The sequence below is a fragment of the Echinops telfairi genome, unplaced genomic scaffold (assembly GCF_000313985.2).
Source record: "Echinops telfairi isolate 266 unplaced genomic scaffold, ASM31398v2 ScPeMD7_443;HRSCAF=831, whole genome shotgun sequence".
In the NCBI taxonomy this organism is placed as follows: domain Eukaryota; kingdom Metazoa; phylum Chordata; class Mammalia; order Afrosoricida; family Tenrecidae; genus Echinops; species Echinops telfairi.
Genome location: NW_022104341.1, coordinates 53,971,952 through 53,989,868, shown reverse-complemented (window position 1 = coordinate 53,989,868; position 17,917 = coordinate 53,971,952). Strand labels below are relative to the sequence as shown.

General features: G+C 38.0%; 1 protein-coding gene across 2 annotated transcripts in view; it reads right to left on the bottom strand.

Annotated features, from left to right (window-relative positions):
• The window catches only part of ANKRD13C (ankyrin repeat domain 13C), an 80,119-nt gene extending 62,208 nt beyond the window's left edge, over positions 1-17,911 (bottom strand). For both annotated transcript variants that reach the window (XM_004699333.2, XM_045291893.1), the window contains exon 1: positions 17,302-17,911. In XM_004699333.2, the coding sequence (XP_004699390.1) occupies positions 17,302-17,755 (454 nt within the window). In that variant the 5' untranslated portion in view covers positions 17,756-17,911. The remainder of the gene's footprint in view (positions 1-17,301) is intronic.
• Between the last annotated feature and the right edge of the window lie 6 nt (positions 17,912-17,917).

The window sequence follows — 17,917 nt, the reverse complement described above, 5'->3', positions numbered from 1 at the left end:
CTGATACCAAGGACTCAAGTAGAAAGAAAAATGTTTTTTAAATAATGATAGCAACAAATGTACAAATGTGCTTGACACAATGTGTGTATTATGATAAGAGCTGTATGAGCCGCCAATAAAATGATTTAGAAAATAGAAAGAAATGTTTTAACACACTAATGAAGCAATAGCAGCATTAACTGGTCCATACCAGGAAATTTGGAAAGCAGCTACTTGGTCAACTGACTGGAAGAGATTCATTTTTGTACCCATTCCAAAAAAGGGTGACCCAGCAGATTCAGAACTGCATCGCATGGCGACATTCCTAGAACAGATTAGCATCGAGGGGTTCTACTGCATCCTCGTTTCTAAGGAATACTTTTGCTGCAGGTCTTCAAAGCAGACTTGTGTGTTCTTCTGGTGGTGCACAGGAATTTCAATATTCAGCACTACATTTCAATTCTCCAGTCTTCCTTATTCATTGTCCATCTTTCAGGTGCAAATGAGCTTACTGAAAAGAGCCTGGCTTAGGTAAGGTCCACTGTAGTCCTCAGAGGGAGGTCCTTGCTCTTCAGCACTTTAAAGAAGTATTGTGCAGCAGAGTTGCCAAATGCATCATTTAATTTCTTACCTGCTGCTTCCATGAGCATACATTATAAATCCAAGCAAATGAAATTCTTGAAACTCCCGTTTTTTCTCCACTTATCTAGTCTATTGATCCAGCTTTGAGGGGTCTTTGTTTTCTTCACACTCGATTGCAATCCATACGAAAGGTCTCTGATTTTCATCAGCAAACGCTACAAGTTCTCCTGGCTTTCAGCAAGCAAGGTTGTCCTCTGCATATTGCAGGTTGATAATTAGCCTTCCTCCAATCCAAATTACACATTCATCTTCATAAAGTCAGCTTCTCTATTTACTCATCATAGAATGAAAAAAAAAAAAAAATGAAAGGCAGGACAGAAGTAATCATTAGAGTTTGAGATGCAGTAAACCTTTACAGAAGTAAACTGCCTCATCATCATCTTTCTCCCACAGAGCAGCAAATGGTTTTCAACCATCAAAGTTTCAGTTTGCAGGCCAATGCTGAATCCACTGTGCCAACTGTTTTAAAATCAGGGAGTGCACCAACTTCGGTCTCTTTTCTACACTGCTGTAGCTATTCAAGGCCTTTAGGTGGTACAATGGCAATGCGTGGTTGGCAGTACAAAATCAGCAGCAGCTACTCGGGAGAAAGAATGGGTTTTCTACTCTCGTAAATAGTTATAGTCTCAGAAACCCTCAGAGGGTCACTATGAGTCAGTCTTGATCAATGGCAGCGAGCCATTCCACAAAGAAGGATTGGCTTTTCCATTTCCAAAAAGATTTTTGGAATTTTTATATGATTAATCTACAGATTTCCTTGAGTAATACTGACATCTAATATTGGCTTCTAATTCACTGTCATGAAAATCCTTTCCAGTTATTTAAGTCTTCTTTAATCTCATGCCGTAGCTCTAGATCTCTAGTTAGGTTTACAAGGTTTCAAAAGTTCATGGAAAAATGGTATTAAATGATAATTAAAATTTTCCAATAGCTTTTAAAGGCCTCTAGATTTGCTAGACATTTTCTTCTCTTAGATGCTATTGTAAGTGGAATTGCTTCCCTAACATCCTTTTCATATTTCTCATTGACTACTAGCCTGCTAACCAGAAATCTTACTGATAACATAGTCAATTAACATACAGAAGGGGCTTCAAAAAGTGCATGTAAAAATAGAAAATGGAATTTGTCACAAAACTTTGAAACCCACTGTATGTTTTGTTACTCTATTCTTACCATAAAATTAGCTAAAGAAAATCACAATTAGAAATGCATTTATGTATTCGTTGATCCTGTAAGTTTGTCATCTGTTTGCAAGATGAATTGTCTTCAAGTTAATTAGATTGAGGAAAAGGAAGCGTTGGGTTCACTGACTCAGTGGTGGCAAAAGTCGAGGAGATGAAGTGGACGAGAGAGAAATGTGCATATCTGGAGTAAATTTATGAAAATACAGGGTGATTTCTGATAGTTTTGTTTTTCATTCTCTAAAGTGTTTCTACATAGTACCAATCCTTCTTCCACCTGAATGCATTTGTACAAAACAATTGCAAGCCATTCCTCCCTGCCTTAAATCCACGTGCTCCTGTCTCTTCCTAATAAATGTCCTCTATGGCAGTCTATTCCCGAATAGTACATGTTCATCTGCATGAAAACCTGTTCAGAAAGATATTATTATTAATATTAAATTATATTTATTTATTATATTATATATTATATTATTAAATATAATATTTAATAACATTAAAATTATTAATCTATTTTTGTTGATATTAAAATTCTCCAGATTTATATCCTTTCCTTTACTTTCAAGTTGACATGCAATGCCTTCACTTTTTCTCAAATCATGAGAGTCTACAGGTATACCTTTCTAACAGAAATCCTGCACCCACATAAAAGGTGTATTTCAATCAAGATAAAAAGGTATTTTCCCAAAGTGCAAGGTTTTCAATTCTGCTGGCAAAGCTTCATTGTTTACAATGATCCATATGCTGGAGTAATTTATCTTGAAATGGTAGGCAATCTCAATCTACAGTACATTCCAAGGAATTCAACTTTCTCTTACAATGCCTTGACTTTTCTCTGCTTCTTGGGAGCACTTGCAGCATTACTAGTGAGTGGCACTTCGTATGGGTTCCATGGTGTTATACATTACTTTATTAAATACAATGAAAAAATATCTGAAAACCATGAGATCATATTTCACTGATACTCAATTTACTGGGGAGACAAACTTCACAAAGAGATTAGCATTCGTATGACATTTTATGAGATACCACACTTGAACTCAGGACAATAGCAACAGGAGGTAGGTACAAAATTATTACTATAGTACATTATGTACTACATTTAATTTTATGGTTATAAAATTGCATTTTTACATTAGTTTCCATTTCTCTCAACTATAAAAGGTGTCATTCTATCAGCTGTAGTTTGACAGATTTTAATATACATTGTGTGTTTTAAGGTAGCAAATAAAGAAAAGACTAGTATCTACATGACAATGTATTCATGGCATACCTTTTTAAAAATGTTTTCAATAGTTGCACACTATGCAGATTGTCAGTTTTTTTAAGTTGTTGCAAATCTCAAATAAATTTTCCCACATATTTATTAAAATATTCACAAGTGGATCAATGTAGCTTACAACTGTGTAGTTCAAGAGTCAATTGTATATAGGCTCATATTATCCATGAATAAAGATAATATTATTTCTTTTCTAATCTAGATACCTTTTTTTCTCTATTCTTGTCTTAATATTCTGGCCAGGGCTTCTAATACAATACTGAACATAAGTCCTGAGAGCAGACATCCTTTCTTGTTCCCGATTTCCAAAGGGAAATAATGTTATTATTCATTAAGTATATTGTTGGCTTTTTATATATTCCTTGAATCATAGTGAGATATTTCCTTTGGTTTTAATGTTCTTTAGGGTTCTCATCAATAAAGGAGTTCTGGATTTCATCAAATGTTTTTTCGACACCCATAGATACGATCAAGTGTTTCTTTTCCTTCGTTCTACTAATGAATATATTACACATGGATTTATTTTCTAATATTGATCCATCCTTGTTTTCTGGAACAAATCTCACTTGTTAGTGGTACATGACTTTTAATATGCTGTTGGAGTCTACTAATGTTGTCTTGAGGATTGTTGTATGTATAGGCATAAGAAAAATGCTGGTTTTTTTCTTGTGATGTCTTTTTAGTTTATTGAGATCAAATCAACATCTCAAACAATTCAATAGTTCAATCATATTAAGAAAGGTTGTGAGATCACCACCATAAGCAACTCTGGAACGTTTTCTTCCTTCTTATATTCGTTGCTGCCAACTCCCCTTCTCCCCTTGCTGTCTTGTGGTGTCTTTGTCAGTGTTGAGAATCAAGGCTATGTTTGCCTCATAGAAGGAGTATCTCTTCTTTATCTTTTGGAAGAGTTTTAAATGGTATCATGTGAATTCTTCTCTAAATGTTTACAAAAAATTCTTAATTCTTATCTTTTCATGTCTGCTTTCCTTCAATTTGTAGATGTTGTAACAAGTAATTACATTCTAATATTTGATAGGCCTGAGACCAAAGCTTATTCAATAATAGCCTGTTTTTTTAACATGTATATGTATACAATAATTCATTGAATTAGAAAACATATTTAATAAATATAAAATAAGTTTTAAAATAGGATCTCTTTTTACCAATTTACCCAGGAACACCTATGAGATATCTCTACTTCTGGAATCAGTTCAAATTTTACATCAAGTTAAATATACTTCTTTTATTGTTTTATTCTCTTGAAATGCCACTCGCAAATTGAAATCTCTAAAAGTAAACTAAATATAATTTATACATTCCTCCGCCCCTTTTCTTCTATATTCTTTGCTTTCAAATGTTTCCCACATGGTCATTAAATTTCCTACACTCAAGACTATTACAACATTTAATTTTTAATAAACTGGCTATAATTTTTTCCCCATAAGCTTCTCTTATTTTGGTCTCTTTTTTTCACAATATTCCAGAAGCAGATTCTTTTTATATAATGTGGGAGGAGGTCAGATGCGCAGGCATTCCCTCCCCTGAGGGAATCAGTTGCCAGACTGCTGTCTCATCCCTCCACAGGGGTGGGCCTGCTCCCTGCCTCTGGGGACAATGGATAGGCTCCTGTAGGAGGGGTTTGCACCCTACTGATAATGTTCCTAAGGAGACCCAGAGACCACCCCCTAGACCACCCTCTCATTGCTATGTAACCTATAGTGCAGCCCCTTCCTGTGACTTTTGTCTCTACCTGTAATTAGTGGGCTGGCATGCCCCCAAAAGGTATATAGGTGTGAGCCAGCAATAAAGGCGGGACTTCGGGGACTTCTCTCTCGGACTCTGACCTCCCGGACTCTTCCCCCTCTCCCTTGTTCCCTTTCCTCCTTCCCTTCCCCCTCTCCCCACGTGGACCACCAAGCTGGGCTGAGGTGAGCAATGTTGCTATGTATCATGCCTGACTGTATTATTGTATTATCTCTCATGCTCTCGATGACTTTAATATAATGCTTATATATCTCAACCGTACAATTGTGCATTACTGAACCCAGAAGTAGTATTACTGCACTCGTAGGAGTAATCAGCGGGTGGGGGCTGGTCCCTCACCCTCCGTCCGTGCAATTTTATTTAATACTACAATACAACACTTTTTTAAGCAATTAATTTATAACTTTAACTTCAATTTCTTACAATAATCTTCGCAGTATTTTCAGAATACCATGTCTTTTCTCTTACAATGAATGATTTTCCAAATACCCAAGTAGAATTTTTTTCTGTTCATCCACCCTGGAGTGAAGATTTATCCAGATCTACATGGAAAAATACAGGAGCCCGGTGGCTTAATTGTTAAGTTCACAGTTGCTAATCGAAATATTGAACACACCAGCTGTACAACTGGCGAAAGTTGTGGCAGCCTGCTTCCAAAATGACTTACAGCCTGGAAACCCTATGGGGCAAAGATGAGTCAAAATACACACAAGAGCAATAGGTCTGAGTATGAAAAATAACCAAGAGAAGCAGACTACCCTGTTTGTCTCAGGTATTTCAGGTTCTAATAGAAACCCCCTCTAAACCAGCAGTTCTCAGCCCCTTTCAGAGGGGTCGCCCGATTCATAACAGTAGCAAAATTACAGTTGTGAAGTAGCAATGAAAATAATTTTATGGTTGGGGGGGCGGAGTCACCACATGAGGAACTGTAAAAAAAAGGGGGGGTCCCAGCATTAGGAAGGTTGAGAACCACTGCTTTAAACTATGAGGTTAAAGAAAAAATCTGGTATTTATATGACTTTCCTGAGACTATTCTGACACTCTAGACAAAACAAAGATGGCCAAACAGCTGGAAGAGAGGATAGTTGCTAGGTGGAAATCAAGCCTAAGAGAAATGAAAAGTATAAAACATACCCTAAAAATGACAAAACCTTGTTGAAAGAAATCAAGTAACAGCAAATTAAAGGAAAGATATTCCAAGTTCATAGATCATAAAATGAAATAAAATAACCAAAATCAGTGGCCATTAGGTAGATTCTAACTCATGGAGACCAATGTGCTACAGAATAGAACTGCCCCACAGGGTTTTCTTAGCTGAGATGTTCGAAGAAGCATATCACCAGGCCTTTCTGTGAGACACCACTGGGTGCGTTCAACCCACAAACCTTTAAATTAGGAGCAAAAGGCAAATAATGTGTGTACCTAGAGGCCTTGTTAAGATGACCAACCCAAACCAAATCCCCTGTCCAAAAGTCTTATTTGAACACAGCCACCCTCATTCACTTATGTGTTGTTTATGGATATGTACATACAATAGAGGGCAGGGCCTACAAGTCTAGAATATTTACTATCTTGTCCTTTAATTAAATGTTAATCATATTGTCTTGCCTTGAGGGCCACTCCTCAGTAATCAATAGTTTCTATACATAATTATATTACTACTATTAAAAATACTCATAATCTAGATGACTTAATTCTAGTCATTATACTATTAAAATATAGAAGTAGGAAATGGCTTGTAAGTTCTTTCTCTTCCATCCTATCAAGACGTAAAGGCTACTCACTTACTACAAATACTTATCAAGTATTACACTGTGCTAGGCATAGTGTTCAATCAAAACTGACTTCTGCTGAGTCAGTTCCAACTCACAGAGACCATAATACAATGCACAAAAAACTGCCCCATAGGGTTTCTAAAACTGTAGTATTGGAAAAGACAGATTGGCATATTTTTCCAGGGACAGATTAAGCCAATAAACCAAGTAAAATTTCATCACAGCATTCATTCATTATGGGTTTGAAAATGTAGAAATGTGCTGTAGAGTTGATAGAGATAGATACCAGTCTTATTTAAAAGCAGAATCTTTAATAAGGTAAAACATACATATGAGGGTGAAATTTAACTATTGCATAGTATGATATATAAAAATGTCATATATATGACACTCTTCTCTAGAGAGAAGCAAATAAGCACAAGTAAGCCTGTGCCTTCCCACTTATCGGATAATCAGTGTATCTTTCTCCCATGGAACAACTCTAAAAAGAGCTCAAATCACTAACCTTTTAATTAGAACCCAACCACTTCAATGCATCACATCTCCAAGGTTCTTCATCACGCATTGCTTTACTCTGCTTTTTAAAAGTTACGTTTTTGAGTCAATTTCAACTCGTGGCAATTCCGTGTGTTTGAGAACTGTGTTCCACAGTGCTCTCAATGCCCACAACCTTTCAGAAAGAAGTCATCACACCGCTCATCTGAGATGCCTCAGAGTAAATGCAAACAACAAACCTTTCAATCATATGGTGTATATGATTGTTTACTTTCTGTCTCCCTTGAATATAAGCACCCTGAGAGCAGGAAGTTGGTCCATTTTGCTCACTGATAAAATGCATGGACAAAAATGTCCATCATACATTAGGAGCTCAGTAAATAAGTGAGTAAATGAACAAACAATTTAGACCCGGAAGAACAATGTCAAAATTTCTTTTTAAAAAAAAATGTCACCATAGGGTAATGCAGGTCCTAGAGTACCCTTTGGTACCCTACATGGTACTCTTTGAGAGCCAACCAAAGGATGTACATGTATAAGAAGACATGCACCACAACATAAATGATTTTATAGAATTGAGTGTCCTGCTGACTAAGACACGCATCAGCAAGTCTGATATCTACAGCCAAGAATCCAAATACACTGAACTTCATATAAAATCTGAAGTCCTATCTAAATCTAAAAAATAGGAAAGACTTCTGTTGGAAGGTACAGTATATACTCAAGTATAAGCCGCCCTGAATATCAGCTGAGGTACCTAATTTTACCACAAAAACTGCATTAAAAAATGAACTGAATAAAGTAGGCTTATACATGAGTATATATGGTACTTTTAATACGCAAGGTGAAAACCAGATATTAGTAGTTATTACTAGTGTATGATCCTAGAGGATAATTAAGTATTTTCAAGTTCATTCTCCTACTTAAGACTACAATGTCCCAAGAGGTAGATATTAGAATATCTAGAAGCAAGTTGTCAAAGTCAGAGCTGATTCCAAATAAAGCAATTGCACCCTACTTTGCATATGGATTTTGGGTTTGCAACAAGGTAATAGGCTCAGCAGATGAAATTCAATAGTTATATTCTACAAATCCTGAAAGACCATCATTAATCCTCAGAATAACACTTTTCCCATCTTCCTACTCCCATTTTACATACTTCAGTCTTGCTTTAAAACTGTTCTTGTAAACCTACATTGCAAATAGATCCAAGGATGGGGTAGAACATACAGGGGGTAAAATTATGAAAACTTCTTAGAACCAAACACCTTGAGAGAGAATCCTGGATGTGGGGATTCAGCACCCTAATCTTGGGGGCATCAAGGTCAACCAGCATAACACAGTCCACAAAGACAATGTTCCACATTCTACTTTGGTGAGAAGTCACTGGGGTCTTGTGAGTGGCCCACTGGTCTCTTCCTGTCCAGAACAAAGCACAGGGAAGAAAACCTAAGAAGCAAGGAAACCTTTACTCCAGTAAACCTCACAAAATCAGTGCCCCAATCCTGAGACCAAAATAACTAGACAAGGTACCTGACTACAAAGACCAAGCGCTCTGACAGGGGTCACATTAGAAGGCTCTGGATAGAGCAGGAGAGAAACTCCGAATTATAAAATATAGCAGACTTGCTTGTGAGACAGAGATTGCTAGAATCCCTCAAATATGGCCCTTAGCCACCCTTCGGGTCTGGAACTGAACTCATCCCATGGGTCCATGCTCAGACAAACAAAAGATAGCAAAGACAGGTCTATAAGAGGAATGAACAATAACAGTAGGGAAGTACACATTCCTTAGAAAAATCAGGGGATAGCCAAGGACAGGGTTTAGGAATAAAGGGGAAATGGAAATGGGGAAGACAAGGAGGACGTTTGATGTGATATTACACTGTGAGGACTGCAGTCAATGACATGAAACAAAAATGCACATGAATGAGTGAATAGAAAAACCGATTTCTGTCCATCTTTAAACAATTCATAAAAACTAAACTGATCTCCCACCTTTCTATCATGTTCATCTTATGAATAGAAGAAAATTTTTGTCTGCCTGGCTTCCATCCCAGTTTTCAACTGCTTAATTTCGATGACCCTTTCTATGACCCAAAGGGTGCCCCCAACTTCAAAATGACATTAACTTGAGGTAGCCATATTGCCCAGAACTCAATTTCCAAATGGGTCCTTCAGAATTATCTTGCCTGAGGATGCCCAGGGCCCACCTCATCAATAACTTCCCTGCTCTGCTACCTTTCTGCCAAAGCCAGAATTCTTACTCCAATTTTAGCTCAATGCAGTAAAGGGGAGAAAAGACCTTCCTCTTGTGAGGCAGGCACGTAATGTGAGGCAGCGATGTCAATGTGTTCACATCCCAATATTGCAATAATGGCTTACTTTTATAGAGCTAATGACTGTGCTATAAGGAAACACAGCCACTTAACCAAAGGACTCAAACTCAAAACCAAACTCATTGCCACAGAGTTGACGCCAACTCACATTGCTCCTATGGGGCAGAGTAGAACTGCCCCCTGTGAGTTTTGAAGACTAACTTTTTATGTAAGTACAAATCAATGTGGGCTCATACTTTCGAACTGCTGACCTTAGGGACCAAAGCCCAATGCCTAACCACTATATCATCAGGGCTCCTAACCAAAGGACAGCCCTCCTTTAATGAAGATGCACACAGAAGGAGAGAAGAAAGGAGGAGCCTATTCATATAGTCGTGAAGAACAATGGCACCAACCCTGAACAAACGGTGGCAGATTTCACCATGCATCACCCAACGCAGGCGCATAACATTTTAGTGAATTATCACGGGCCCCTAAGTACCACTTTTTCTCCTAAGGAAAACTGAGGTGTGCTTTTCAAACATAAAAGTTCTGAAAGATGCCAAAATATGAGAAGAGATATATAACAACTAAGTTATTCCAAAACTAAGATTCATTTTAACTCTCTCGTGGTTTATGGTAACAATTAAAAATTATTTTTCCTACAGAGTTGACCTTTTTATTTGCTTCTCCCCAAACAGACCTATTGACATTGTTCCGTCTAACAAGCATCGTGAAGACTTTAGTGACAAAAAGAGAAAATATTGAAGTTTAAATAGTTATATTAAATAAGTCAAATGAACATATCATATGGTCACCAAACAGATTACCCTAGTTCCTCAAATTTAGATACCCATTTTCAATCTTTCTGAAATTAAGATGATTTAAAATCTATCTCTATCTGATGAAATCTGACAGGGAGCAGGCCAAGATGATACATATGTTAAACAATTTCATGTCACTTCACTGAGCTACCTGCATTGGCAAACATGCTCTTCATTGATTATTATATAAATTTGAAATCTCTAATAATTCCAACCAACACTTGTCTTGTCTATTGTACTGTGGTGGCTTCTGTGATGCTGGAGCTATGCCACTGATATTTCAAACCCCAGCATGGGCACCCAAAGTGAGCAGGTTTCAGCAGTGCTTCCACACGAAAAGTGGACTTCAAAGAAGGGACAGGTGGTCCACTTTAGAGGAATTAATCACTGAAAACCTTACAGAAAGCAGAACATTGTTAGATTCTGAAAGCCTCATGAATAACAGCAAAACACCGCCAGAGATAGTTCCAGAAGATGAACTCCTCAGTCACAAGGCACTCAAAACGACTGAGGAAGAGCGTCTTTTCAAATACTTAACCATAACCATAACGTGAGTGGAGTAAACCTGGATTCAGAAGTGCATGTGAAAGAAGGGATTATCATTGCTGATGTCACATGAACCTTAGCTGAAAGCAGAGAACACCAGGAAGATGTTTGCTTGTGGCTTATTGACTACGCCAAGGCATTTGACTGTGTGGACCATAATAAACTATGGATAACCTTGTGAAGAATGAGAATGCCAGACATTTCTATGTGCTCACACAGAACCTATACATGGATCCAGAAGCAGTTGTGTGAACACAACAAGGGCATACTGTATGGCATAATACCAAGAAAGGTGTACATCAGGGTTGTGCCCTCTCACCATAATTACTCAATCTGTATGCTGAGCAAATACCCAGTGAAGGTGATTTATTGAAGAATGCATTATTAGGATTGCAAAGTTTATTATGCAGATTATACCCTTGTACGCTAAAAGCAAGGAGGATCTGAAGCCTTTGGTATGGATGACAAATAAATGTAAAGAAAACCAAAATCCTGACAAAGGGACTGACAACATGAGGATAAAGGAGAAAAGATTAAATTTTCAAAGACTTCATCTTACTTGGATCCATAAACACTGCTCACAGAAGCAGTAGTCAGGAAATCCAACAACGTATTGCACTAGGCAAAATCTGCTGCACAAGACCTCTTTAGAGTGCTGTAGAGCAATGATATCATTTTGAAGATTAAGGTGCACCTGACACAAACCATGGTATTTTCAATCACCTCTTACACACAAGGAAGTTGTACCTTGAATAAGGAAGAACAAAGAAGAACCTATGCATTTTAATTATGGTGCTGGTGAAGACTACTGAAAGTATCACGGACTGCCAAAAGAACAAACAAATCTGTCTTAGTACAAGTACAACCAGAACGCTCTGTAGTAATAAGGAGGGTGAGACTGCATGTCACAGAGTTCGGACATTTTATCAGGAGAGACCAGTCCTGGGAAAAGGATACCATGCTTGGTAAAGTAGAGGACCAGTGAAAAAGAGAAAGATCTTTCAAGGAATCTTCAACAATTGAACAACAATGAAAAAGTTTTAAAGTGTGTAGGTACAAGATGGCTTTTACAAGGCAGACAATGGATTTAAAGGCAATTGTTGTTATTAAGTGCCACAACTTAAAGTTCCGATTCATAATAATCGCATGTACAACAGGACAAAACACTGCCCGCTCCTGCACCATGCTCACGATCATCTTATGCCCACTGTTGCAGCCACTGCATCATTCCATCTTCTCAAGGGCCGCCCTCTTAAAGTCACTAGAAACTGCCAAATCCCGCAGAATATATTTTTTAAATTTCATATCTAGAAACACTGGTTTTAGAAAGCCATCTATCAAGGAGTATCATCACAATAGCATCTAAAAGCTTCTAACTAATGTCCAAAAGAAGTTAACTCCCAAAAATGTTTAAATCAATGAAGGGGGAAAAATAATCAAATAAATGACAAATTTAACAACTAGAAAGTACAGTAAAAACCAACAATGTCTTCTATATATGTCAGAGTCATAATCAGAAAATATCAATAATGAGGACCAACGCTTAAAAAAATGAAAAAAGGCAGGTAGGTAAACATGATGGCTAGCCACCAATGGCAGAAATGATTCATTTTAAAAATCTTTATAAATGTGACAAAAGGCTTAAATACAAATTCAATTGCTACACATATACACAAAAAAATAAAACAGAAACAAATACAAAGTTTAATAAATTTCATGCATTTAATGTAATGTTCTTTTCCCCACCCACCCAAAGAAAACTGGTTATTAGATAGATGATGTGTTGCAATCACTTGGCGTATTTGAACAGACGGAACATACGTCATAGTAGGGTATTAACGTATGGAACTTACATTCCAAGAAGTATGCTTGCACCCAGATTCGAACACTTCTCAAAAGAGTTGATATTTGAAATAAAAGAATTCCAACATTTGTCACAAAAGAACATATTCTATCCTTGTTCCTACTCAATTGCAATCAATGATTTGCAAACTCGTCCACATACAAAAACTTGTCAGACTGGAGATTGCTGAGAACTGAATGGTCAATTTAATCACAACTAAGTTAAGATTTATAAAGCTAAGTTAAATGAAAGATCAAAAACCAACAAGATAAAATTTAATAAAGATAAAGTCCAGTTTTGAGGTTTCAAAAACTGCAAAAAAGGACAAGTAATTATTTGAGAGAAATATGTCATTAACATTCCCTTCTACTGTATTACTAAGTGTGTGTTACTTATAAGGCTCAAACTCAAGCCCAAAGTTAGGTTTGGGTACCATCCAACAAAGTCAAGAAATTTAAGATTTACGAATTTTACTAAAAAGGTAAAAATATTTTCACCTTCTTATTTATTTAACACATTTACAGAATACTTCCTATGATCCCTACAACATTCTAAGCACACTTTATAGACCATGTCAAATGAGGAATGACACAAAAGTTAAGAATGTTTAACTTGTAAGGAGACTAGCTCTTGCCAAATATCTAAAGAGCTGTTGTATTGACAAGGTGGGCTATTTATCCATGTCATTACATAAAACAAATGGAACTAACAAGAATGTGAGAATTAAGCTCTACAGAAAGACTGAAAAAAGCACTCTAAGTCTATGGAGTTATTTAAGAAAATGTATTCAATATAATATATATTCCAATCAGTTATGTTTCGGAGGCTATGAATTAAATAAACATTTGATTATTTAAACAAATGAGGGGAAAAACTACTTGAGATCCTGTTTTCTGTAAATCACCATGCCCAAGGAGCTTCAAAAAAATCTGTGGATTTTTTAGGTTGGGGGAATGACTGAAAATGTTTTTGTTTTGTCGGTTTTGTTTTTCTGCCTTTTGTTTTTGTTTTGCTTGTTTGCTGGTTGGTTTGTGGCTGTTGCTGTTGCTATTGTTGTAGTTGGTCTTATGGCCAGAGTCCTGTAGAACCCACTGACAAGCAGATGGATTCTAGGCTCCCACTTAACTCTAGCCCCAATCCAAGAACAGTTAGTTCTGATAATATGGCTCTCCTGATATTCACCTGTGTGAAATGATCACTGAAAAAAAGCGTGCTACAGTAAAATGTAGTGATGAAAGAAGATGGTGCCCAGCTATCAATCAGAATGCTGCCTGGAGTCTTAAAGGCTTGTATTCAAACCAGCAGCCATTTAAATAAGGAGTCAACTAAGTCCACGTGGGAGAAGCACGCCAACTTGTGTGATTCAAAGATGACAATAGCAAAATCCAAATATGATAAAGGGAAAAATATCAGAGCTTAAATTGTGAATGCCCAAATTGTAGAATGCTATCAGGGCAGTGGGAACCCAAACCCATCTGCAGAGTATCTAGTCCGATTAGCCTCTGGCAGACCCCTTCTAGCCATAGACTAGAGTCTCAAACAGCTTTACTATCAGAGGGGACTGTAAGCTTGATTATGATAGTTGGTCAATTGACCTACCTCTTGACCCAAACTGAATTTGTTCTAGGTTCAAGAATTTCTTGCTTGGTCAATAACAAAAATTTCTTCCCTGGCTTTTAAAAGTGATTATTATTTTTACTTTCATATTGTTTTTATTATCATTTTACCCATAATACCTTGTTTTTGTTTTTTATTTTTCTGTTGGGTTTTCCGGTTTGTGAAGCACAGAAGTAGTCGATGCATACAGATAACTGATGCAATGGTTTATCAGGGATGTGGGGGTGGGTGGGGTGGAGGTGGGAGATAGGGAAGGGAAGGATTTTTGAGAACAATGTGGGAATGAGGAGGAAGCACTGATTGTAATTATGTATATTTTAAGACTCACTTTAAAAGCGATTGAGGCATGGAAGTGTCTGATATGTAAATACTTTATCATGAAAATCATGGGGAAAAGAAAAAACTAAAGAAACCAAACTTGACAGTGGTTACCACGGGTGAAGGGGAAAGAGTTGTTGCGTGGGAGTCACTGCGTTTTGTCAATGGTGGTGGAAGAATTTTGAAATGTTCTCAATAATGGTTGTACAGAAGAGTATAATGACACTGAATTATACACGTAGAAAAACAGTACATAAATAACAATGAATACAAGGAAGAATATGTTTTAGAATTGAATATGGTGAGGTGAGAATTGTACAACTCTTCTTGATGATTGAATAATTGAGTTGTATAACATGTGGAAGAAGTACTATTAAAACTGCTTTTTTTTTAAAGCCTGGGGAGAAATTCTGTCATCTTTTCTTTCCATTATCTACCAGCTTTGTGAAGCCACATGGTGTACATTACTAGGAGGACTTCTTTTCAATAAACTAGGTCCTCATAGTAGGTGGAGCATTGGCTTTGGCATCCTAGTCATTTCTCAGTTGCAAGCTGTGCCAATCATACTAAATTCAAAAGGCTAGCAAAGTGCCCTTGTGTCTCTGAGATTCACTTTCTTCTCCTTTAAGGAAGATGATAAAAGTAACTGCATTGCAGGGTTGTTGTATCAAATGGGATAATTTATGTAAACAATTAACATAATGCTGACACATTCCATAAATTATGTTTGCAATGGCACATCATTATCAGGCTATGGAAAGAATCTCTACAGTCGGTATAAAACTAATTATGTGATATGATGTGGTATGATTATGTGGCTCTGCTATGTATAGTCCTGCTTCTGATCTATCAAGCTATAACAATCCAAATAGAATATGAAACCTGTTTTGTGTAGATAATTTTAAAAACATGCTTTTTTAATTCAAAAAGAAAAACACAGGGGCAGTTAAATACAATGCAAACATTTGGTACACAAAGCAATTTAAAAAGAGAATTTCAGAGAATTAAAAATTATCTGATAATATATGATTCTAACTAGACTGGAACAGAATTTCTTCTTTATCAAACGTTTCCCATGGATCAACAAACATGAAAAGGCCAATAGTGCTACAATTTAGCACCTTCTGAGACCAACCGAGAAATTAGTCATAACCTACTTTGCTAAGTACTTTGCCAGTCATATTAACTTACCTCTTCTTTTAAAGGGAGTTTCTCTCAAAAGGAGTATTTTGTCTGTTTTCCAAGATATTTCAAAGTAACAACCTTAAATCTTAAGGGCTAGGCCATACAATGAAACATAACGCTACTATGCAGACTGTCTGATAATTTTCCTAACAATTAAGTAGTACCAGAGGCTACAACACGTCTCCCACTAATGACTGCTTCTCAACGATGAGCACATAATTACCATCAACAAATATTATGCTTAGTATGACAACAGTAAACGATGAAACAAATTAAAAATCGATAAAAAAATTGTTTGGCACTTTGAGGAACTATTAAGGAGGTTATGATATAAAACAAGTACTAAAATACTATAATTCAGAAAATTAGTACACTTGTTAATTATATAACCAATAATAAACTTGTACAATTTTTATATCTCAACTCCTATTCTATTTTCCTATAACAACCTAGAATTCAAGAGAATTAAAGAATGTATTCTACAGGAAATTATTTCATCAATGTTTCATGTTATTTTGAATACAGGGGTTAAATAAATGTATACAAAAGTTATCATGTTAAAAAAGCAGAGCTATCAACAACACCTGCTGACAACTCAATTTTAAATGACGTGTTAAACAATCAAAATAAATTAGACTGTTCATATTAATTTTCATTAATAAGTTTAATGGTACTTGTCATCTTTGAGCACATTATCAGAAGTAGAAACAAAATACCGCCTCTGATGAGGTAAGCTAAAGCTTGTAGAACCTTTACTTCAATAAAATAATATACTTTGTTTCACTGGCTATAACGAACTTATTATGAAGTTACTATTTTTAGTCAATCATTAAGTTATTACTACTAGCAATTAACCACCAAAAATAAACAGAAATCTCAAAACGTTGTTAAAAAAAAATTAACTGCTCAGAAACCACCTTAGTTGTCCTACACATCAAACACCAAAGTGCACGGCTTTCAGAAATCAAAACTATAACTCGTTTTAAGTGTAAATTGTGGATACGATGTATCAAATTAAGTTTCCTGAAAGCAAAGAAATAGACAAGCTGATGGCGGGTAGCAGTCACACCAGTTGCAATCAAGCTGGGATCTGGGCATGAGTAATGATGCGATGAGAGCAATTTTTATGAACAAATTAAAGATCCCTGGATGGAAGGGGAAAAGACGAAAATATATAGTTCCTTAAACAAAGGAAGAAAGCTGGCATCCTAAAATTTCTTACAGTCCAAATTGAGTCCAGCACACCGAAGGCCTGTTTCAAAGATAAACAAAATAGTTGCTCACAAGAAACTTGCAAGGAGGCAAGAAGGAACACATTCTTTTGGACCCACAGGAATCGACACCCAGCCCGGCGACCACCACCACCACCACCACCACCACCACATCATCAACCGTGACCTGGCCAAGCCCCGGCGTGTGGCCGAGAGATCACGTGCAAAGTGGCCGGAGGAACGGTCTGTTGGGAGACCAGAGGCCTGGGGACGCCCACCTCCGGCGGGAGGCAGCACATTGGAGAGGGGAGGGCTCCTCACCGTGATTATCTTTCTGCCCGATGTGATGAGTGCGGATGAGCGAGGACAGTCTCCTCACATCCCCCTTGAAGACGCACTCGTGCACAGGGTAGTGCGCGGGGCAACCACCTCCATCGGCGACCGCAGCAACGGGACCGGTGCCCGCGAGAGCAGCGGGGTGCTGGGAGCTGGGGGTCACGGAAGGACTGTGCGGCGGCAAAGCCGGGGCGCCGGCGGGGTTGGAGGCAGCCGGAGCTGCCTTCAGCTGCAGCCGGTGGTGGTGGTTACTGAAGATCCGATGGCAGGCTTTGCCGCCCTTGCCGCCGCCGCTGGTGCCCAGCCTGTCCCCTGGAAAGGTGCCGCCGCCGCCGCCGAGGGCAGCCGCCGCTTCCTCATCCGGCTCCAGGAGGTCCCCCTCCTCCTCTTTGCTGGGCTTGTGGTCCCCCCGCAACGAGCGGATCTTCTCTCCGGTCATGGCCTCCGCCACGGGCACGGGGAGTCCCCGGGGGCGCGCCGCGGGAGCCGGAGCCGGAGGCGCAGCGGCCCGAGACGCTTAGAGCGGCGGCCGGGCAGCCCGGGCGCAGCATGAACTCCCAGAATGCCCCCTCGCCCGGGACGCACGCATTTCCCAGCGGAA